The 23,355-nt window shown below is 41.9% G+C and overlaps 1 protein-coding gene across 1 annotated transcript; it reads right to left on the bottom strand.

The window, feature by feature from the left end:
• Positions 1–2,596: 2,596 nt before the first annotated feature.
• Positions 2,597–14,113, bottom strand: LOC146622474 (basic helix-loop-helix transcription factor scleraxis-like). Its single transcript, XM_085365162.1, has 3 exons — positions 13,147–14,113; positions 12,659–12,875; positions 2,597–3,296 (listed from the first exon to the last, which is right to left on the bottom strand). Exons 1-3 carry the CDS (start codon positions 13,539–13,541, stop codon positions 3,258–3,260), a joined length of 651 nt encoding a protein of 216 aa, XP_085221288.1. The 5' UTR covers positions 13,542–14,113; the 3' UTR covers positions 2,597–3,257.
• Between the last annotated feature and the right edge of the window lie 9,242 nt (positions 14,114–23,355).

Below are 23,355 nucleotides of genomic sequence, written 5' to 3'. Positions count from 1 at the left end.
TTGGTTTTTCGGCCTCATGATGGTCTCCTTCACTTGTGTCAACATCTCTCTGAGCCTCATATTGAGTGTTCAAGTGAACAGCAACCAAATGCAAATTTAACAGTGGGAGTCAACTCCAGATCATTTATCTTCTTAATTTGTCATGAAATAACAAGGGAACAGGCCATGAAACCGCTTGTCAGTCAGTCATCCAATGAACTGTTTAAATCCTAAACAGTTAATGCAATATTTTTGTGAAAGTCTACAATCATCAATCACATATTGATTGTTTGATTTCAAACAAACTGCGGCATTGGACGGAAGCATTTTTTAAAATAAAGAGTCAATGTCCAAACATTGAATGAAGTGAAGTGTAGTTATGTTTTATCTGAATCATCTACTTTAAGACAAATGGTCCATACCAAAGCCGGTGGTGCCGTAAAAGCGTGCAAATTCCAGCACAAACTCTATTTTTTTTTTATAACTTCAGCTATCAGCGTTCACATGCCAGATTTCCGTGGGGTCATCTCTGTCAGATCATTATAGTGATAATAATAAGAGTCAGTCGGTCTTCCAACCTCCGGTTCACATTGGTCCAAAACCGCCCACTTAAATAAAAAGCAGTTTGCCCTCTCAGCTGATCTGTTTCATCAATATAAAATACAGAGATCATTAGAAAGCTAAGCTATATCACAGATCTTCCCGTGTGTGCAAATGTGCACGTCCGCTCACACAGTACATCCATCTGTTTGTGCATATGTAAGTTCATCTGCGCACAAACGTGTGAACGGTCATCTGTGTGTATGCTAAGTTGTGCGTGCGTAGGCGTAGGGGGAACCTGATCTGGTCTGTGTGGGAGGAACCAGTCCCCCCCTTTAGTATCCAGACAGACGGCCTGCTAGAGAGATCAGACTGTCAGACTAACTGGACCAGAAGTCATTAGGACACGCTAGACACACAGAGCTTTTTCAAAGCTATTGCTTCCTTTTAAAAAGACAAAAAAAAAATACCCCAGCAGTAAGATTATCTACATTTCATCGGCTCATGATAGGACTAAGATCTTTAAGACATGCGGTGCTTTTCAGATCTTTTTCTCAGAAACCTATAAGCAGCAGGGACCACTTATTTTGAATCCGTGTCCTGAGATTTAGTCTTTTGTCATCCCGCGTTACGTTTTAGAAGAAAAAAACTCGTAGGGCATATCAAACAACTGTATTCTTTGGTATAAGCGATTATAGGCTTTGAAGCTATCTTTAATTCAGATTTTAATGAACTTTCAGACGACACGTTTCTCTCCTTCATCACCTTTGTGAGTTGTTTCTTTAAAGTGCGTGTCCTCTAAAAGACATACATCTGGGGACATATTAACTCTAGAACTGGCTGTGAGTCCCCAGTAGTGATATAATTTGGGGGTGTTTGTAAGATCTGACACATGCACACACACAAAATAAATCAGCTTTGTTTTTCAGCACCATTTCCACTAAAAGCTGTTTTTGGCAGTGGAAAGTGGCATTTGAATTTTTTGTTAGTTGTTTTCCTTCATCGGGCACTTGTCACATTGTAGGAAAAAGCTCGATAATTGGCACCTCAGTCGCAGAAACAACTTGTTAGCGTTGTTAAAAAATAATTTGGGAACACCGAACTAGTGCAGCACAGCGGTTAGCCTCCATTAAAAGAACAGGCTCAATTTACATTTCTTTTAATGGTGGAAAATAGCTTAAGAAATTCTACTGTTATATGACTTTGGGACACCAGTGGCATTATAAGATTTTAATACTCTTCATGCAGGATAATATATCACCCAGATGATGCAACATTTTCAGGTAGCCATAACTTCTATCCTCTGACCTTGAAGATAATGTAGGAAAAATGTGTAGTAGTCACAGGAGAAAGAAAAAGATAAATTATTATTTTAAAAAAGAGAATATGCTCAAAAATGAAGGGCAGAATCTACATTTTCCATCACAGCAGTTGCCAGACTGGAGGAGATGCTGCATGAAGGTGATGGAGGACACAGAGTCAGAAACACTGATGTATGGATGCATCAATAAAAGGACAAGTTCAGAAGAATGTAGCTGGTGTGGGGCTAAGCACACTGGAAAGCCATCAATAACCAGACTCTGGGCAGTGGCACTCCAGGGAAAAGAGAGGAAGAGCAGAGGAGAAGAGAGAACAAGCATGTGGAAAGGTAAAGAAGAGGACAGCAAAGGGACAAAGGCAGATGTCCAAGTAGCCAACCTGCAGATTCAATTTTGCTCATTTTCCTCTCCCCTCTCCCTTTGCCTTGCCTTTTTCTTTCCTCCTTAAGCCTCTGTTGCCAACCTCATCTGCAACTTTAGTCAGTCTGAGCAACAGCAGCACCAACTAGAACCGAGTTCTCGAGGAGAGAAGGAACAAGCATGTGAGAGAGAAAGAGAGCGTCGCAGGTGAATAAGGGTAATTAGGTTTATGTGAGCTATGGGATCAGACAGAGAGGAAGTTCCACTTAATTCTCTCCACCAGCCACAAAAGCATAATACAGCATTGATTTTAAAATATATCTGCAGCTCACCGGAAAGTCACGGTGGAAACTTCTACAACGTTTATTGGTTGGGACTGGCAAGAATTAGGAGAACATTTTAGAGTACAATCTGTTTAACATACCAGCAGCATATGAATGAAATTTAATCCCAGATATACAAACAATTTATTGCTCATCTTGAGTTAAGTTCAACTCTCAAAAATGATTATTAGAAATAACCAATGCCAACAATGTTCCAGCATATTTTTGTGATGTCATATAGCCAACGATTGTACCTCAAAACGATGCACATTGTTTGTCAAAAAAAAAGTCATATAGCCGTTAAATAACATAGTTTCATTATATAATGTTATGTCACATAAATATACATTTATACTTCAGTTTACACATTAATAACACACAGCTTTTCGGGAATACAAGTTTATGAGTGTGTTTTCAGATCATGTGCCGTAAGTTCTCAGAGTCACTGATACAGTCAAGAGTCTTTTATAAGTGGTATTAAGAGGTTCTTGGTGGTGTTGGTATGCATGTGAAAGCCATTTGAAAGTTCTCAAACTGTAAAAAAAATTTTTTTTTTTTAAAAAGGTCATTTAACAAAATGCAAACTTTAGTTAAAATGTTCCTGGAAAATCCTGGAAGTGCTGCAAGGAGTCCTTCAAAAGTCTTTGAGTCTGGTTAGTGTTCAAGTTGCAGTAATTTTAAAAATCGCTGTAAGCAAGTGATGAGCATTTTATCCACGTGGCTCGTGTCGTCGTTGTTAGCTCCTTATGGCGGTCTTCCTGTCTCTGTCTTTATTCTGCAAGAGACAGAAACAACATCTCACATCATTGACGGGTTCACTGAAATCAAACTGAAACAACAGTTTGGGTTTTGCTCTCATGAGTTAGAGCTGGAGAAAACTTAAACGGTAGGTGGAAAAAAGGCTAACTGCCATCGAACATTGATTCTTTATGGATGTTGTTGGTGTTTTTACTTGATATATTTCATAGATTTCTCAGGAGGGTGGCTTCAGAAAGTCTTCCCTCCTGTAAGTCGACTTTATCTGTCCAGTCTCACAAATATAAAAAACAATTTGAGGTAAGCTCAAAGAAACAAACTTCTTAATCGTCATTTCATGAAAATTTGCCAGTTTTGATCGAAGCTTTCTCTGGTTTCACTAACACAAGTATACTTTACGTTTAATGAATTTATTCAAACCATATTTCATCACAGAGGCTCTAAAGAAGCCCAGCAATTTTACAGTAAAAAAAAAAATCATAACAGGTAAAAAAGATGATTTTTTTTATGTAAACCATAAAAAATGCACTCAAAAATATATGGTTTCGTACTGGAATCACTGGCACAGCAAGTTCATGTGGTTTTAGATGTACTCTGCTTTTAGTTGATGGGAGAGTAAATTAGCCTTGACTGCGTGCAGCAAACTCACATAAACACATTCTGTAATGTAGCACACAACATTAATTGTGGTGGCAGAGAGAAATGAGCTTTTCTTTAATACTATTACAGCCTGCAGATTGACATCATGAGCTGGTTCATGACAGCAGAGCATGATGATATGCTTCTCATTTATCTGTGGTATCAGAGCAGGAGGCCCTGATTTCCTGGCTGGTTGGGAGACCTTCGCTATCTGGCCAGGAAAATAACATCACTTTTTCCCTCTTCACCTAACCTCTTCTCAGCTCACTTGGGCCATCTACCACTGGCTTTTCAGGCAACAGTCAAGGGATTTTATTGAACACACCACTGAGTGATATGCAACACATATCATCCATGCTTTTGTAAAAAAAAAAATTTAAAAAGGAGAAAAAAGACGGCTGTTTTAAGGATTAACTCATAGCTGACAACGGATCTTTGTTATTTAATTCTTCAGCTGAAGAATAAGGCTACCATTATCCCATATGCTAATATAAGCACTCATGTCCTCTCCTGACTTTTCTCTACCCCCTCTCATATCATCTCAACTAACCCTCTCTGCCTCCCACTTTCCTTTCCTCTCATCACGCCGAACACCTGTTACACATTTCCTCTCAGACGGCGCACAAGGTGTAGGTGTTTGGAAAAATCCGTTTGCCTGAGATCAACATAGGTGGGTTGGTGGTTGGAAGGGTATCAGGCGGTAATCAAAGAATGAGATCATAAGACTTGGACAGGAATTGGTACTCCCACTGACGGAGGTGAGTGAGTGTGAGGAGACGCAGAAACTGTTGTTGTCAATCCTTCCTCCAGCTGGATCAGCAGAGGATCATTAGATTACACTGCAATTGAACCATTACCGTTGCTAGACATGAATCATTACCACTGTGTTACTGGCTGCGAGTGCAAGTATGAGCAACACCAGCGGTATAATTTAGTATGTAGTAGCCACGCTTAAAAGCAGCTACTTCATGTGACCAAATGTGTCTTATTTGTTCTTCTGTTGTCCTGTTTTCAAAACTAAGTAGATAGTAGATGAGATATTACTAGCATAAGGAAATATAAGAACATCAATCAGCACATGTAGGGTTTCCTCATTTTAAAGATCATAGAGGTCTTTCAGCATTAATCCTAATGCAAATAAGCATATGTTTACCACCATTTATACTCTCAGTTGCCTTCTGGATTGTTTGTACCATAAATAAATAAGAGGCACTTATATCATATTAAGAGTTTCTTATGACCCAAAGACAAAACGAGTGGGAGAAAAGGACAGAAAATCCTTATTTTGTTGGTGTCCGTGGATCCCATCTGTAGATTTGCTCTTTTTTGCTGAAGAGCGCAGTTTTATAATTTATAGTAAATCTCTTGGCTGTGATTCGTGGAGCACTGGGGGATCCCCCCACATTAAGAACCCTTGCTTCAGGCACAAATCCATTCCTAGTACAACTGAAGAGTCTTGATATGATCACCGTAAAAGATTACACAAGACTAATGATCTGCCTCAAATTATCTGTCAGTTTAACCATCTGACATGACATGTAGTCTTGCTCAGATGTCTATTTTGTGTCACTTACAGCCTGGAAAAACCTCGGCTTCATTGACGCTGTGATCTCATTGTGCTTGTTCCCTTTCACAAACCATCAAAACCATCAGTTGGAAGACAAAAACGCAGCCATGCTCCTGGGTGTTTGTTGGAAAGCAACGGGGAAAATTAAAGGCATTTGTCAGTGGAAGGAAAAGTACTTGAGGCAGTTTAGAGTTAAAGTGGGTACGTGAGAAATTTCACTTGAAACCAGTGTGTGAAAATTGGATGATTTCCCAAATTACATCAAATTGCAGCGGAATCGGTAGGAATCAGCCCACGTCTCATTGTTAGTGCTCCGTGACAGTTTAGAGGCACAGCTGTAGCTGGTGTAGGCGGTTCAGCTGGAGTGAAGCCGGTTCAGTCAAAACAGAAGGTGGAGGGGATTTGGGGAGGGGGGCTTTAAGGCCGGCCTGGTAGTCAAAACAATCTCCTGAAGACTAATAGGGCATGCTCGGATGACATCTCTGCTCTCTCTTTTCTCTTTCCAAACAGGCTCGCGCGCACACACACATACCGCTGTCTTCCCAGGAGGCCGATTTGTCTGACATTAATATGATTACCTGCTGATGTTTACTTTAGATATGATATGATGATACTACCAAACTTGAACAATATTTTTGGACCAACAAGGAGAAAGCAGCCTGTCTTAACCCTAATGTGAAGACAGTAAACACTGTCTTCACAGCATCTTATCAAGTCCACAAATTCAGTCTTTAGTATTGTTTTTCCGAAACCCAATCCTGCCGTTCCTTCACCTATAACTGGATTTTCCATTCTCTTTTTTTCCTGTGTTAAGCTGTTCTGTCAAATACAAACATCTAATTTAGTTTCTGGCTGCACGAGGACAGGAATGACTGGTTGGAAAAAATAATTTCTACTTGGGCACTGGCCCGCAATCGTATAAGGAGATTGGTATTTAACCATGAAATGAAAACTGGTAATATCCTTTCAGTTTAGCGAGTGAAAGTATGTGTATGCGTCAGGGCCTCTGGTGGCTTATAGAAGCTGTAATTTCCCCCATAAATGATCATTAATTGATAAATAAAACATAAGAGACTTCAATTGAGTGAAATAAAACACAAAATAAGGCCCCAGTCTGCCACTACGTGACTTGGACACATCACAAATTCATGTTCATTGCAGCTTTGCCAGTAAGCATGGCTCTTGATTAATCTTAGATTGCCTAATTAGATGCTGCTTGCACCAGGCAGCCACACATGTACTTTATTTTCCCCAGCATTTTAAAAATCTGTTTTAATGACTCCATAACAAGCCAGACTTCATTTTCACTAGTCTCAGATGACTTAATTTTGCTACATTATGCACTAACCAGCGCTTGATCATCAGTGCTAAGATGTAGACCCTAAAAAAACCAGTATGTCATTAGCTTCAGTACATATTGTTTCAAGAAACAGCATAAATCCTGCTTTGTCGCTGTGTTTCTCTAAAGCCTGGCTCGACTTTCTGTATTTTTGCTTTAATTTTCTGGGTGAGCGGCCCTTTCCCCAAAGACCGAATGGCTAAAGAATGATAGTTTTGCTAATAGATTTTGTTAGTTATCTGACCCGGCTTCTTCTGCTGGTGTTAAATTAGGATTTAACCGTTTCCATCTGTGCTGAAAATATACAGACAGGTCCACGCTCGAGGGCACACACTCGTACACAAACTCACACACACCGAGCGTGGCTGAGAATACATTTAGACGCTGCCATCAGCGTGTTAGCTGCCTTCGATGCACCTCATTAGCATAGCGAAGCTCTTGCTCACGAGGCACGAAAAACATTCCCTCCAACTCAACGCTAGCATTATCAGCAAATGAGGGCAATTTAGTTTTCATCTATGACGTTCTACCGAGACGTCGACTCCGTGCACAAAAGTGACGCAATGCTTTTTTCCAGTGAAAACAGACTAATATCCAAATAACTGCAAAAACCGCAGTCATTAGCGCGGCCCCGCACATGTCCTATGCATGCATTTAAGCCCTCTTTAGGCCCATGGTTCATTTGATCTCTATAAAGAAGCAAAGTGTAGTTTGAGCACAGCCTAAAAACCAACTGTCCAAACTGGAGGATAAATAGCTAAGTTGATTATCCCGCTGAGTCGTTGGCTATTTCTCTTTCTCTCTCGCTCTACTTCTCCATCTCTGTTTCCACAACTTCCTGCACACCATTAGTTTAGAAAGTGTTGAAAACGCAGTCATGATCCAGAACTCCTTAACTAAGTAATCATATTTAAGACTTTTTTTCTCTCTTTTTTGCACGCTGTCTAGAAGTGGTGAACGGCTGTCTGGTTGGAAAGACTAGGAGGTAGGGTGAAATGCTTTTGATAAAAGTGTCTGAGTGCGGTGGTGTGCTGTGCGCCCACATGTGTGTGTATATATATGTGTGATTGGTGTGGGCGTGAGCGTAAGCAGGGAGGGCGTTTCACAGTGAGTGGTTTCCAGGCTCCTTTAACATCACCATCAAAGCCCAACGTCAATGTGTTTCTAATAGCAGCCGCTGAATTAAACACTGGCTGTATGGCCTCAGCAGAGGATAAATCATTTACAGAACAATTAGCTCATTTGTTGCTCCGCTCTGTGCTGCCAATGACTTCCAGACACAGAGAGCCAGCCAGTGTGTGTGTGTGTGTGTGTATCTGTCTGTGAGTGTGTTTGCAAGGTTGCTGCTTAAGACACATTAAAAAATTCACTCTAGATGTGTCACTCACATCCGTCTCATGCAAAAACAAATGCAAGTGGTCCTCGCCCTCACACCAGCAGAGAAGAGGTGTTTCCAGTTGCACAGTGAGATTTTAGTGCCCCCGTCTCTCCATCCACATACAAAAATCACCATGCGTAGTTGTGCTGCAGCCGAGATATAAATCAGAACCGTTTGCGATATCAAAGGCAGAATGCATTGTCTACTTACGTTTGCTTTTTGATTTCCAGAAATTCCAAATAAATGACCTCCGTTGAGTGCGAGTAAAACTCTGGGCCGTGCCTTAAAATGCTTGTAAACGCATCTAAATTTAACCATTTCAAAAGAAGCGCTGGTCTATTTACACCAACCACACCATAAGCACCAGAGCAGTTATATTTTCACCAAATTTTTCTTTCATTTTTTTAAAAATTTTGTTTCCGAACATAAGATGTTGCTTTTAATTAATCAGACGAGCTTCTTCGAAATTCAAATGATGGAAAACGCTTGGGCACGTCACATCCAGCTAGAAAGGAGAATGCAGTGTGATTGCTCTTATTGGCAGACGAACTGCTATTTCTATTTACTTTAGCCCTTTGAATTGAATTAACCCGCTCTCTGTTTCGGGCCAAAAGAAATAGGCCACAGTTGAACGCTGCGGACTAGAGACAGATAGATTAGCACATTTTAAAAGATGTTTGTTTTGAATCACGTTTTGCATAAATTCAGATTGTAAAATAACTGCAGCAGACAACCACCTCAGCACTTTCACCATCACTGAAGGTGACCTCTACCAGATATTGACTTAAGACAATAAAGAGCTGATGATTATAAAAGCTGCCACTGTGAGCTTCTCCTGTCACATGTTGAGTCCAGGCATCTGACAGTTGCACTGACAGCAAAGAGCCTTTGCACAGGATAGCTGCATCAATCAAGTAGACAGCACGGGGATTTGAGCCGTGCTCGGCTCACCTCAGTCGTCTGTCCTCAGTATTGTACATCTCATTTACAGATGTAGCCATCAAGCATGTCCCCCCCCTTTTTTAAATCCAAGTATCAAAGGCACCAGCATGCAAGAGCTGCTATCCACTTTGTCTTTGCCAAACTGCGTGGGCTCCACCCCTTACACATCAGATTTTTGCTGTGATATATATGAACATTCAAGGAGGTATTTGGCATCAAAACAAAAAAGATACTGAGAGTAAATTTCACAAAGTAGCTTTTCATGCTTCACCTGACACTTTAGGGCATCAAGAGAGAGATTTTGTTCTTTATGTTGGCATAAAAAATTAAAAATAGATACATTTTTTTTCCTGACAAGCCTCTACTAAACCTCTCGAATTTTTCAGACGACTTGAAGGTGGGTGAAAATTTTTAACCTAAAATCTGACAAAAAAAAAAAAAGACCCGTCATTCATCAAACGGCTGACATTTGACGACGCAGCGATATTGAGAGGGTTTTAATCATGTTCTGTATCATTTTCAGGAAACTCACCGTAAATGAGTGAAATTCATTTTAAAGCTCCTTAAGACATGTGTATAAAGAACCGACACATAATGAAATCCCATCACTATTCCTCCGACTCTGTAAGATGTAAAGCGTAGCACTCCGTGTGCAGTAGTCATTACTAACAACACTGTTTGTTTTGAAACAGTTATACAGTATTCACACACATAATAAGAGGAAATGAGCGTATACTTTTCTCACTTTCGCCCTCTTCGACGCTGGAAAGAAGTGAACCTCAATGACCATAAAAACATACAAAGAGAGCACTCAGGACACAAAGTCTCATTTTACCTTCACAATCGTTTCCTCTCTGTAATCACCAGCACCGACTCTGCTCTTTAGCCCAGTTAGACCCACTGTAGCCACTTTTCCAGAGAAAACGAAATGCTCTCAGGTTCTGCCAATCAGAGGAGGCCAAATGAACCTCATTTTTCTCCTAAAATATATTTTAGATAATTGCATCAATTTACACACACACACACACACACACACACACACACACACACACACACACACACACACACACACACACACACACCAGGCTGCTGCCCCCGCGACCCGGCCTCGGATAAAGCGGATGAAGATGGATGGATGGATGGATGGATGCATCAATTTAATTTGGAAATCGCACAATAAACATTCAGCGTGGATACATGAGCCTCTTTGCACTGCGTGTGCCGATATGATGGCGAGGAGGAGCACTGGAGCCTGGTGGAGTGATATTATTATGACTCCACCGGGCCTTTGTTGAAGGGTCCAGCTAACAAGTCCTGTTCTTGTATCCAAAGCCCAGCTCAGCTTATTCCTGTGTGCCAATACAGCTTAACTTTAAACATAGCCACACAGTGTATGCTGTACTTGTACCCACACAACATCCTGCTGCTAACCATCTAACTAACCAAGTGAAGATTAATCCACCACTGAAATTAGACCAAGAAAGTGCACCATTTAACATTTTTTACTGGTTGTATGCAGTAAAAGAAAATGCAATATAGAGTTAAAAAAAAAAAGATCTTCACATTGTGATACTGATAAGCTACTAAATTCACTTTAAGCAGAACTGCAAAGACATTATAGTTGTTTGTGTGTGATTCATAAAACTGTTTGCATAAACCAAAACTAAGCAACCATTTCTACACCCTTGTGCTAACTCATCTTCTGTCTTCTCGCTTGCGATTCTTCTGGATTCGTTTGGGGAAGTCAGCCAAGTACGCTTGATGCAACGTACACAGCACACAGGGGAGAATAATGAGACTTTTCATTGAGCTACCGGGAAACATCATAACGTGACTGACAGTGTGTAACACAGAGTAAGCTGAAGTGTCTGCGCTCGAGTGTTTTGACATGAGAAATAGTTTTCTACCCAGCATGCATTTACAGGTCAGTCATGCAACCACAGCAGCGAGCTGACAGCAGCAGATAGTATTACAAAGCTCCTACTGGCAGCTCTGACCTCCATCAGGTCGATCGATATGCACAAAGGTGGTGGTGGTGGTGTTTGAGGGGAGCCGGGGTGCACATGTTGAAGGTGAAGAAATGAAACAGAATGAGATGTTTGCGAGGACAAAGGAGGAAGTGAAGGAGGAAGTGAAGGAGTCAGCGAGGACAGACAGGTTAAAAAAGAAGGGACGGGGTACAGGTTTCAGGCGAGTTATCTGCGAGCTGAGGACGTCTGGGTTTGGACGCTCAGGACGTCTAGTTTTTCACTCGCAGAAGTTTGGAGGGGTGGGGGGGACACTAAGACTGCTGAGTCTCAGGTTATCCCCCAGCTAAAGGGTCTCTGGGTTGAGACACTGAGGAGGGTATTAGCTTTCACACACTGCTGGGGTAACGGCGGAGTCTGCCAGATGTCAGCCCCTTACCCATAAATCCTGCTAAATGGGCGGCAGCTATGGGCTGGGGGGGGGGGAAGTCAACTCTTTATCATCTTCTGTAGCATTTGTCAAAATCAGAACTGGGGTCATATATATTTAACTTCACTCAGCTGATCCCTCATTTTCTGTATTTTCTCATCAAGCTGATGATTTTCGTCTGCGAGAGTGGCTTTGATTATGTTAATTTCCCGCGATGACTCAATCAAATATGAGCAGAAACAGGTTCGCCCTAAGGTGTAGCTTATCCATTTTAATAGTTGTAGAGAAATGTAGATTTTTATCAAGATTATTGACAAAAGTGGAGAAGAAAAGTTGGTTGTTTTGGTTTTTTTGCTCTAAAATGTTATCGATTCTCCACCTACATTTTGTCCTGTGACTGTGACTTTCACTGGAACAAAGTAATTGCCAGTTACCAATTTGTATCTCTCAGGTCAATCTCGAGAAGTTATGATTAAAACCTTCTCGTATTCGGGCTGACGTCAATGCATTCTTGAAATTATACGCATGGTTTTGGACGGATTTCACGGGCTCCTGGTCATAAATCTCAGTCACTGCATAAATACCCTTGTAAACTCTAAATTCATATTTTTTAAAAAGAGAGCACAAACAACACCATAGATGGGTTTAGACACAACACTCGTACACATTTAGTCTGGAAAAAGCCTGCGTGCTGTTTGAACCCAGCTCTTGGAGAGAAAAACAACCACTGCTGTGGACTGTAATGCTCAGAGATTTTCAGAAACCACCTGCTTAATTAAAACTAACCCCCGATGATACAATAACACTGAGTCCTTTAAAAAGTGGTTTTGCTTTTACAGTCCCTCTGGGCCAATCTGGTTTATGGGCACATTCACTGATCTCAGGTCAGCTGTCCTAAACCACCACACAGTGTCTCTGACCGCACTGGTCTTCAGCTAAATCTCTATCATTTGTATTTTGGAAAATTTAACAAAGATAAATAAAGAAAACAAGACTTTTCTTTTTAACTTCCCGCCATTTAGTTTTAGAGGATTTTTAAGCAAAACGCACTTTTAACTTAATGTTTTCCCGGATTTCCCTCTTCTTCTTTAACTGACTGAGAGTTCGTTATCCGCTCACCATTTTCCTCTGGTTACTGAGGCAGAAGGTACAGATGTGCTTGGGCTGCGCTGATTGGTCGGATCCTCGGTTGGGGGAGGAGCTGACATGGAAAAACGGCGGTGAGGGAGCGTGGCAGGGCTGTCCGTCATGAAGCCCTTCGCCCAGGAGCAGCACGTTACCCAGATGGCTTATGTAGCTGCTGGCCAAACGCAGCGTCTCGATCTTTGACAACTTCCTGCAATCATGAAAACAGTTGTGGTGTTGACAGAGGAAAAAAAGAAATTTGGAGGGTAACGTAAAGATATCTGCCTCATAGGATATGTTCAAACCTGCAAGAGAATGATGCTAGATGCTAGAATTTTTCTTCCCTGTTCGAGTTTGGAGAGTTTCAGATTAAAGGCCTAAATATAAAACCATCATTTATTTGGCTCTCCAGGTGGAAATCATTCTGTCCCTGTCTTATTTGTGCATGATGTCACAAAACAGTAACTCATGCAGGTCTTTACCTGTCTGCAGGCTCGGTGGGGATGAGTGTGCGCAGCGCTGTAAATGCTGTGTTGACAGAATTGGTGCGATCTCTCTCCCGCGCGTTGGCCGCGTTCCTCTGGCGATATTCCTTAGGTGGAGATGAGTCCGGGGGGACCAGTCTCGCGGCCATGCCCCCTACTTCTATCCCTCCGCCTCCTCCCCCGCACAGCTTCCTCTTCCTGTTCACCTTGATGTGAAAGGCAGATGGGGAAGACGAGGACAAGCGAAAGGCGGCGTTGGAGGAATTGCTGGTACGCTCCTCGGAGCCCGAGCCCTCGCTGCCGTTCTCGTCATCGTCTTCGGAGAGAAGGGCGATGTCGCCGTACAGGAAGCGGCCCGCGGGGGGTGCCGTGCGCAGCATGGCGAATGTCATCTTGGGCGCAACAGCGTGACAGTTACCGGTCAGTCTTGTGGGGGCTTCCTCAAGGCAAGGTTGAGCTGATGAAGCTTGTTGGCTGAAGCTGGCTGAAGGTGTCCACCAGAGATATTTCCCCCAAAACTTCTCTTCTTCACAAAATAAATTAAGCCAGGAGAATCGGATGTTTCCCTTGCGAGTCTAATTTGCCTCAACTTGTAATCTCCCCTTATTGAAGTTGATCCTAAAGCAGGTTAAGAGGTCACGACAACTTGACCTCAGAGCACTCGGGTCATGGACAGCTGCAGGTTCCAAGTCCTTCTTGTTCTTTCTGGATCTATTCACATGCACTTCACATCCCAAAGATCTGTGTCTCCTGCAGCTATCACTTCAAAATAAGAATCAAAAAATCAGTTTATACTTGCATGTTGAAGCAAAAATTGGTCTCGTTTCTCATTGCTTCTCTGCGCGTCTTTCTTTGCCCTTCGTTTCTATATTTGCCCGTTTCAATTCCAGGAACGACTCTGCGCCAGCCGCCTCACTCTCTCGTGCTCTCTGTCCTTTCTCCCTCTCTGTGTGTCTCTGCTCCACATGTGCCTGCAGTCTGAGTGTTTCCGTCTGTCTCTGGTCTTAAAGCCAGTGGGAGGGCAAAAGGACTGCACTGCTCCTCCCTCTGAGCACTGAGGGTCCCTTGGCTGCTCTCTAGAAGCAGGCCGGAGAGACCGGAGGCAAGAGGCAAACCATCCGCAGGAGTTTGTTTTGGCTGCATGCTGATATGTTCCAGGGGAAATCCACCCTAAAACAGATCTTGCATCACCCACGGGGCCCTCTAAAATTTAAGAAATACGGTCGATGTGTTGGATAAAATGCTGTCATGTGGCATTAGTAATAAAGCTGTTATCTTGGACGGTACAATCAGATGTCAGGTTGATCTATTTCTCTATATTTATTTTCTTTTTTCCACAGAAATGTGTCCAGAATCAAATTTACCAAACTGTCTTTTGAATAACGACTGAATATCTTAAAAGAATTTCTGTTGTGTTAACTTGTTTTCAGTTTCTCACGTGATATGTTCTTCCTGGTTTCTGTCATTAGTCTGACAGGGCACGCTACCAGCAAGAGGTACAACTGGGTTTTGCGTTTGCAGGAAAAAAAAATCATGTTTCGTTCAACCACTTCCTCGACTGCAGTAAGCTGTGAAGACAGAGTGGCGAGTGTGAGTGTTTTTTCTTTCCCTCCGTCTACATCTCTGATTTCATCCCGGGACAGCTGGCCGGGAGGCATCGCTGAGCTCATGGATGACGCCAAAATGTAGGTTTATCCGACCGCAAGACTTTTATCTGTACGAGCTGTGGCACTAAAGAGCTTTGCAATGTATCTATCCTCATGGGACTCAGACATTTAACGTGAATTTAAGGTTCATGCGATTGGAGATTGTAGTAGGAGAGCTGCGACTTTAAACTGCCTTCATCTATCTGTCATCCTCTCTTCGAGAAGGAAGTTAATAGTTCAAAACGAGGTACAGCAAAGGAAGCAGAGACAGAGGCGAGAAGACAGACACAAGTGGGAGTAAATTAGCAAGAGACAAGGCAAGACAGGAGCGTCAAAGTCTAATTGTGTTTTCTGCTTAAACTCTTTGTGATATTATTAGTCATGATCGCGCAGCTTAACTCTTATTGCCAAGAGACTGTGTGACCTTTATGTGTTTCTTCCTACTTTAAATGTACAGCGGTTAAAGGTTGACAACCTATGTAAAGCTCAGCTATGAAGTCTGTAATCCTCAGCAGTACCTCAGTGAAAACTCTAAACCCAACTGCCATTACTGGTATGCCTCTTTTGTGTAGATTGGCAAGAGTAAGCTGCTGCTGAAAACTAATAGCACAATGAATAATCTGTCAGAGTTACACAATGTTACAGTCGGCATTCATCACTCTCGATTTCTCTGTCTTTTTCCCTCTTCTGCCCATATTTCTCCCTGACTCCCCTCCCCTCGGTGTCCATCCCTGCCCTTCAATCTTAGTCGTGGTGTTTATGCTGTGGTGTTGAGTGAATGAACCAAAGCCAACGCTGGTTGCAGCGGTTGATTGCAGTACATACAGGAAGCACAGAAAAGTGCAGCATAGGTGGGAATTAAACTCCAGTCGGACTACTATAATGAAAACAAAATGTGCTGCTCTTCCTACATACGAGTGCTTCACAGAAGCAGAGAAGCATTAAGTTTTGGCACTGATCGGTTCCTCCTGAAGGTGCAATCAAACAATGCGGTTCTGCTCCTACAGTTCACGTTACACCACCTTTGCAGAGTTCACACTGCTACCATGAATAAATCTCCTTAAGAAAAATAAATAAATAAATAAAAAATAATCTTCAGCTGCAGGACGTAATGGAAACAAGGAAGAAAGCAAGGGAAACACCCCCCAAGTGTAACAATTTTACATTTTGTTGGAAAAAACCTTTTCCACTTCCCTTCAACTCTTATTGAACACATCCGTTCATGAGATCAGGCCAACTTCCAATCAATGTTTTAGATTAAAAGAAAAAGAACCTTTAATGATGCTCTTGTAGCTATTTAAACTTTTCCTAATGCCGAAAAACTAAATAAAAGTGGACCAAAAATAACAAAATCCCTCAGTGAAAACAAACTTTGTCTTTCAGGAGCCAGCGCTGTATCCGACAGCTCATCGCTCTTGCGAGGGAGAAAACTAGGACAGTATGTGGTAAACAGTTGGGTTTGGGTTGGAGAACATTTTGGATCTCTTCTAAATATTATTGCTTTGGCATATATGCCTTTAATTGATAGCTGCGGCAGAGATGGACAGAAAATGTGGTATGTGTGTGTGTGTGAAGGAGGGGGGGCATGCAACAAAAGGTCAGGAGTTGCGGTAATGTGGCATGTTAGTATTGTCAATGCTTGAAGAATCCTGCGATGATTTACAGCCCTGGAGTTAGAGAGAGATGAAGACATGATCTTTGAAACGACTTGTTCTGCGCTGTGCTCTGCCTATCTGCATATTTTTGACTGACCGCTAAAATGTGGAGGTGTATTTCCAAACCAGCTGCGCTCTCTCTGCGGCCCATCATTACATTGCATTAGCATGATCTTCCCCTAGTTTGCATATCCCAGGAGCGTGTGGCTGGTCTAATACAGTATCCATTTCTCTCTGAATCACTGCCAGAACCCATTCGACTGGGTATATCCACTATTTATAATCACGTATGTTTGCCAAGTGAATGTTGCATAAGAAGAAAGGAGTCGCATTACAATTCAGTAATGGCAACATTTACATTTAAACTACATAAAAATATTGACCAATATTCCTCGATGCAGACTGTGCATTACACAGTGATGCTGAATGTTCCTGTGTCAGATATTATCGTTGTACTGAACTGCAGACCCAATTTGCAGTGTAACACTTACAGTTTTACACTTAAGTTGTACATGTATGATGCATGATTTGCATAGTGCAAATAATGAAAACGGTGACATTTGACATGCCGTGTTATATGACAGAGTCCTACCAGAATGTGGGAATTGCATCTTGTATAAACTTAGCATTAGGTTTTGAGGCTTTGCACCAACCAAGTGCCAAATGGCCATATCGTGCACTGGTGAACGCATACTTAAAAGCAAGTATATGTTCAGACTTGGAGCTTTTTCACTGGAAACAGCTGCGCGACGCAGCTCAAAGCGGAGCCAGAAGAAAAAGGCAGTTTCAAAAGTTCTTTTATTTGTGAATGAACAGGTAGCCACTCATGGTATTTTTAAGAGGTGTTGATTGTACCGAGGATGTAATTTCCCGAGCACACACCTTCTGGACCGTGGACTTATGGCATTTGTCAGGCTGAAGCAAGTGATTTAGTACGAGCTGGCAAAGAGAGTTTGGCAAATTCATTTTAGAGAATCCCATGAACCAACATCACAGAAAAAAAGGCCAATAGGATTGATTATTGAAAAATGAGCAGTGAACTTTATGTTCGACTTGCATCGCTCTTTCTTCTCACACTGGGACTTTGGAAGTTCTTTTTTTTAATGACAGTTTTAGATTTATTTATTTTTTGTGTGTGTTTTTTAATCACGCATTTTGAAATTGAGTGGTGTTCTCCTTTAAAGACACAGCAGCAGTAGTGGTGGCAGCAGCACAGTAGTAGAGCACCATCTGATAGTCATTACCCCTCCCCTCTCCTCCCCCATCCCTTCTCCTCCTCTTCTCCTCTCGCTTGATACTCTTTGCTCAGCTCAGACGTATTATTCATTAGTCTGATGAAAAACACCCACCATCTTAGTAGGGCCCAGCCTCGCGCGCACACACACACACACACACACACACACACACACACACACACACACACACACACACACACACACACACTCTCTCTCAGTCAGAATAAGTGAAGTGAACAACTCTGGCACAGGTCAGGGACCTGTCAAAACTCGGAAGCAGGTCTGGACTCGATACCGTACCAGAGAGCAGGCGTCTAGCAGGGGAAAGACACTCCAAGGAACTGAGCTATTTATTGTAGTCCTCGGATAATCGTTTCTATAGCCTCCACCGAAACTGATAGAAAGAGGGAAAAGGGGAAGATCTCTGTTATGATGCCACTAAGCAGACGTCTGGACTGGGTCATTACCAAAAGTAAGTGTGTGCTCTCCGCAGCAGGGAGCGCACAAATAATGACAATGGGAAGAAGAGTAGGGATAGAGAGAAAAGAAGGTGGGAAGGTGGAAAGCAGGACAAGGAAGAAAAGTAGGATGGAAAAGGGGGAAGTGAATGGGGGGGGGGGTGTCAAAGAAGACGAAGAGGAGAGAGCTGGTGGCAGCCTGCCAGCGCTCCGGACTGCAAAGTGTATTGTATGGGGAAAATGGTCGGAAGTGCTCGCCCCCCCAACTTGCAGCCCCCACCACCACTAGCCCCAATTTCAGCCTCATTCAGCCTCAGCGCCAGCCACACTCTACTGTGTTTCCCAAGAGAGCCAGACTCTACAGCTGGCCTTATTAAACTGAGAGAGGCAGAGAGACAGAAAAAAGACCGGGAAGGAAAGAGAGGTCACACAACTGGAAGACATCAGTCGAAACTGCGCTCGTTCTCTTAGTTTTTTCCGTTCATATCCCGTTTTATGATAGAGTTTCTCACAAACACGCTTGCGGTGCACTGGGTTCAAGCGTGTAGTAAAAAGCTATTGTTTGATTTGACATCCCTCAGAACGCTGTAAAACAATGAAAGAAATGCTGGGAAATTAAAGTCTGTGTGACTTTTATCTCGTTTGTCTGAGTGCGTCTGAAGGCTGTCGTCATACATCTGAGCCCTGCTGTATGAGCATGTCTCCTTTTAGTTTGTGAACACAGTGGGCCAATAAAAGAAACTTTGAGAGACGGAAATCTGCTTCTAATCCTTTATCTTGTGGTCGTTTTGAATTTGCTTCATTTCTACTGCATTCTGAGTTTCTGTTCCACCTTGACGGGGTTTTCATCAGATGCCTTTACTTTAAAATAAAGAAATTAGGTTAATTCACACATGCACTGTGTTTTTTCCACAAGCAGCTTCTGGTCACTGATCTACTCCTATGGGAAAACCGAGGATAAAGTCCACCTCCACTGCATAATGAGAGTCTGCAAAGGGATACACACTCCATTTATGTCTGCCTTTAAATGCTTGATCAGTGGAACACCTATATGTCAAGTATACACTGCTTTGTCTTTTGTGATATTGGTAATTGATCAGAGTATTAGTTGGATGAGCAATTAAAGGCTTTCATGCCTGCACCAATTACCTCCTGACACCAAGCACATAGCTGGGAACCATTTGGGATGCTATTTGTGGTGAGTTGGATGCAATAAATTTAAAAACTAAGCATCGTCTTTGAATAGAAAGTCTTTATTTTGGTTTTAAAGTATGAATTCATATGGGAACAATGGGTTCATTTAACATCATAACTCAAGAAAAGTGCAGAAAGGTCCAAATGTAATGCCCAGTTACTAGGGTAAAAACAAAAATTACCAGAATTTATCAATTTCAGTTTGTTTTGTTGGTTGGTTACTAAAAAAAAGAGAATTGTTGGAACAACTCAATGATATTATGTGAACTGGTAACACATTTAATTAAGTTATTTTAAAACAACTTATTTCAGCAAGTCAGAACCTTCCAACAGATTTAAGTTACAAGCAACAGATAATAAGTAAGACTTAACTTGCACGCTTCACTTAAGAGAAATTAAGGGAAGAAGTTGTGATTTCAAGTTGATAGAAACCCCCAAAATTTTCAATGGTAACTCAGCTGCAACACTTTTTACAGGTTTGGTTTGTATTTTTTAAGATTGCTTCCAAGGAGTCCTACTCTTACCTTTTGCCAGTGGTGTTCCATAAGGACAAGCAAGGCAAGCAGTGCTTTCCAGAAACCAGCGTGTGACGCGAGCTGGCGCTTTCACTGCTCTGAGATCAGTTAGATCCATGTCTTCTTATTGAAACACAGCTAGCATTAGCAAGCAAACTAGCTTCAGTGATTTATTATTGTAACAGTTCAGTTTCATCTTGCTAACGGTGTATGTCGAGAAGATGGAGTTTGAAAAACCTGTTAAAAACGTATTTAATAAGCTGGCAACGATGGAGAGAGGACAGTTCTCACCATGTCCGTTCTAATAAAACTGGTAAGCTAAGCAGGTGCAGGATCAGCAGCACTTTCAGATTAATTTATGATTATGTTTATGAGCTCATGAACAACTGAGATTCTCACAGGACAGCGACCACAAGCCCGATTTTCTATAATATAATGCTTGTCATTAAACAGAATATATTTACAATGATCTCAACCTTAAACACATGCAGCAGTAATCCATGTAACACTGATTTCTAGGATGGCAACTCTGCTTACCTCTTAGTAAAAGTCACTGCATTGGACTGCATTTTAACATTAAACTTCAATGGACAAGCCCAAAATCAACATGTCAGGAATCTAAGTGAGGGCGTGTTGTATGGTCACTTTTATTTATTTATTTATTTTAATTCATTATGGACTGTGAATTAATCCACAAAGGTCAGAGTGTCGAGCACAGCTGTTACATCCTGATGTGGGAAAGCGTTTGGCAGAAACACCCATTGCAGTGATGTGTGCCATTGTGCCAGATTTTTTTTGCCACATCAGCACAATTTCTTTCAACCTACGTACCAGATTTGGCGCCCCATGGCTCCATTTTCTTCCCCAAAGTCTGACATATGAGGAGATCCAGTACGCGTCACAGACACACAAGGGAAATGCTCAGACGGACTTCAAGGACTCATCACAGCAGAGCAGCTCCACTGAACGCGGTGTAGTCCTGCCAAGGAGACAATCAAAATCAAAGCTGGTGCATAGTCCAGGAGCCCAGAGACATAGTTACTGCATATCTTTGAGGAGCCTGTAACCAGACTGGCACGAGGTTAAAAGTTCTTATTGCCATATTGAGACTTGCACCCAAACAATCTTCTGGTTCTCCTCCACACAACAAAGGTTTCCCTAAAAGACAGCCAAATGGCACTTTAAAATGGCTTCCTGCCACTGCAAACTACAATCAGTGGAAATGAAAAGCACATGCAAGCAAAGAATGAGCGACACAACTGAAGTCACTTGTTACAGTGCACAACTGGCTCTGTAATAGGTGCTGGACATCTCTGATAAAGTTTAAAATCAAGTCAACACTTAAGTAGCCCTCCTTAAATAAATGAATAAAAACACAGGAGACTTAAACAGCCATGAAGGCTAACCTTTAATAAAAACCCAGCAGCAACCCAGAAAAGTGATGCTGGAAATAAAACTGAACTGGCAAAGCAGCCTTGGCTGCATAGAGAAGCCGACCCCACTCAGTATCAGGCAAACAAGACTGAACCATGTTGTTCCTCATCTTCAAAAGAAAGACCATGGAGTGGAGGTGGTCAACACATGACTTGTGTGTCAATTCCAAACAGGTCAATTCCAGGTGGGCGGAGCCAACATAACCCAGCTGGTTACACATTAACTTTAACCCACACATTTTGTTCCAGTGTAAATCAAAGTCCTGCTACATTTCAAGAACAGCCTTCTTCTGATTATCGGGCTTATATTTCTTGTTGAGTTAATGCTGTATGCAGAAAATGAGCACAATCACACACACAAACAAGTAGTGGGTTTGTTTCTGAATTGAAACCCAGTTTGGAAGCACTGCTGCTCACCTGTGAGATATTTGCTTTGTTGCTACATAAACGTCCTTGAAATCTCTCTATAGGCATTAATGTGAGCCAAATCCTCAGGAGAAACCGTTAAAGACTCTGCTTCAACTAAATCAGTTGAATACAGACAGCTGCAGCTGCTCTGCAGCGTATTCATGACGGGGAATAAATCTAACATTAAAAAATCAAATCTCAAAAAAAAAAAAAAAAAAGACGGCTTCACCAATCACGGTGGATCCTGCCTCCTTTTCTACTTTCTCTGAGTTATTGACGACATAAAAGTGGCTCCCCAGACTCTGCCGTTAAAGACTGGCCAGTAGCAGCTCTGTTAACAGAGGAGTGGCGGAGCAGTAGTAGCGGACCAAAAGAGGAATCAGCTGTGATGTCATCGCCACTAATGAGGTGGCAGGAACGATTTGACCACCTGACTCACTCACCACCTCAGCTCTCTCTCTCTGTATTTTTAACTTTCTCTAAATGTCTCTCAGTCACTTTCTCACCCACTTTTTCTTCCCCTCCCATGTGCCACCATCTCTGCCGTCCCCCCTCTTTTTTTTCTTTTTCCTGGGCTGTGTGTTTTCCCCCACTGGTTATATGAGCTTAGTCGGCTCTGCTGGTTCACTTCAATCATTTCCAGTGCCACACTTGAATGGAAGAGTTGGGCAGCTATCACTGGTATAAACTAAAACCTCGCTAAACCTTTGATCAAGTCTCTTATGAAACAAATCATTTATGCAAACAGGATTGTTTGTAATAAATGAGTGGTAACTAAAAGGTAATAATAAATAAAACATTACACATTGGTTTTCCAAACTCCTGAAGCTCTGGTTGGCTCCAATACGTTCCATGGTGTAATGACTGGCTGCCTCAAATGCCAGGGAGCTCACATCACTAAGAGAGCGAGAGAAAGGGGGGACAAAGAAAGGGCAGCTTGGAGCGCAACAGAGAGAAAGAGAGAAAGGGGTATGGACTATCTATAGCCTATCAGCAGCAACTTGCTACTGAGTGTGAAATCCATGAGTGAGCTTTGAGAGGTACTGGAAGAAACACAGACATAACACAGAAACATTTATTTAGCATTGTTTAAAATGAGAAACGGGATCTGCTTACTTGAGGTTTTGAGATTAATTTATTTTTGGCAGGTTTTGTAGTTTTTCAGAAAGAACAACAACCACCAAGAAAAATAAATTCAATTCATTTCAGTTTTATTTATATAGCACCAAATCACATCAGCAGTAGCCTGAAGGCACTTTATATTGTAAAGTAAAAACCCTACAATAATACAGCAAAAACCCCAATAATCAAGTACTTGGCGAGAGTGGGAGGGAAAAACTCCCATTTAACAGGAAGAACCGTCAGGGAGGGGCAACCAAACAGACAAAACATGCTGTGAAGTAGAGCCAGAGATTATTCATAACCAGTGATTAAATGCAGAGTGGTGTGTAAGCACATAAGACAAAAAAGGTGAACAAGAATAATTAACAAGTGCTTGAGAACACAATCAAGTTATAGCCTTAAACTTTAGCTCATTACACTTACCCTTTTTACAGAGCATATTCTAGGTGGCAGTTTGCAATTTTGTTTTTTTGTTGTTGTTTTTCCGTTTTTTGCTCTCCTTTATTTACATTCCAATACTGTGTGTCATTACCCTTTTGT

This window comes from Diplotaxodon limnothrissa, linkage group LG11 (assembly GCF_057381915.1).
Source record: "Diplotaxodon limnothrissa isolate DT_005_m linkage group LG11, D_limnothrissa_male_GT1.1, whole genome shotgun sequence".
NCBI classification, from domain to species: domain Eukaryota; kingdom Metazoa; phylum Chordata; class Actinopteri; order Cichliformes; family Cichlidae; genus Diplotaxodon; species Diplotaxodon limnothrissa.
Note: the sequence above shows the minus strand (reverse complement) of the source record. Positions and strands in the feature narration are given on the sequence as shown.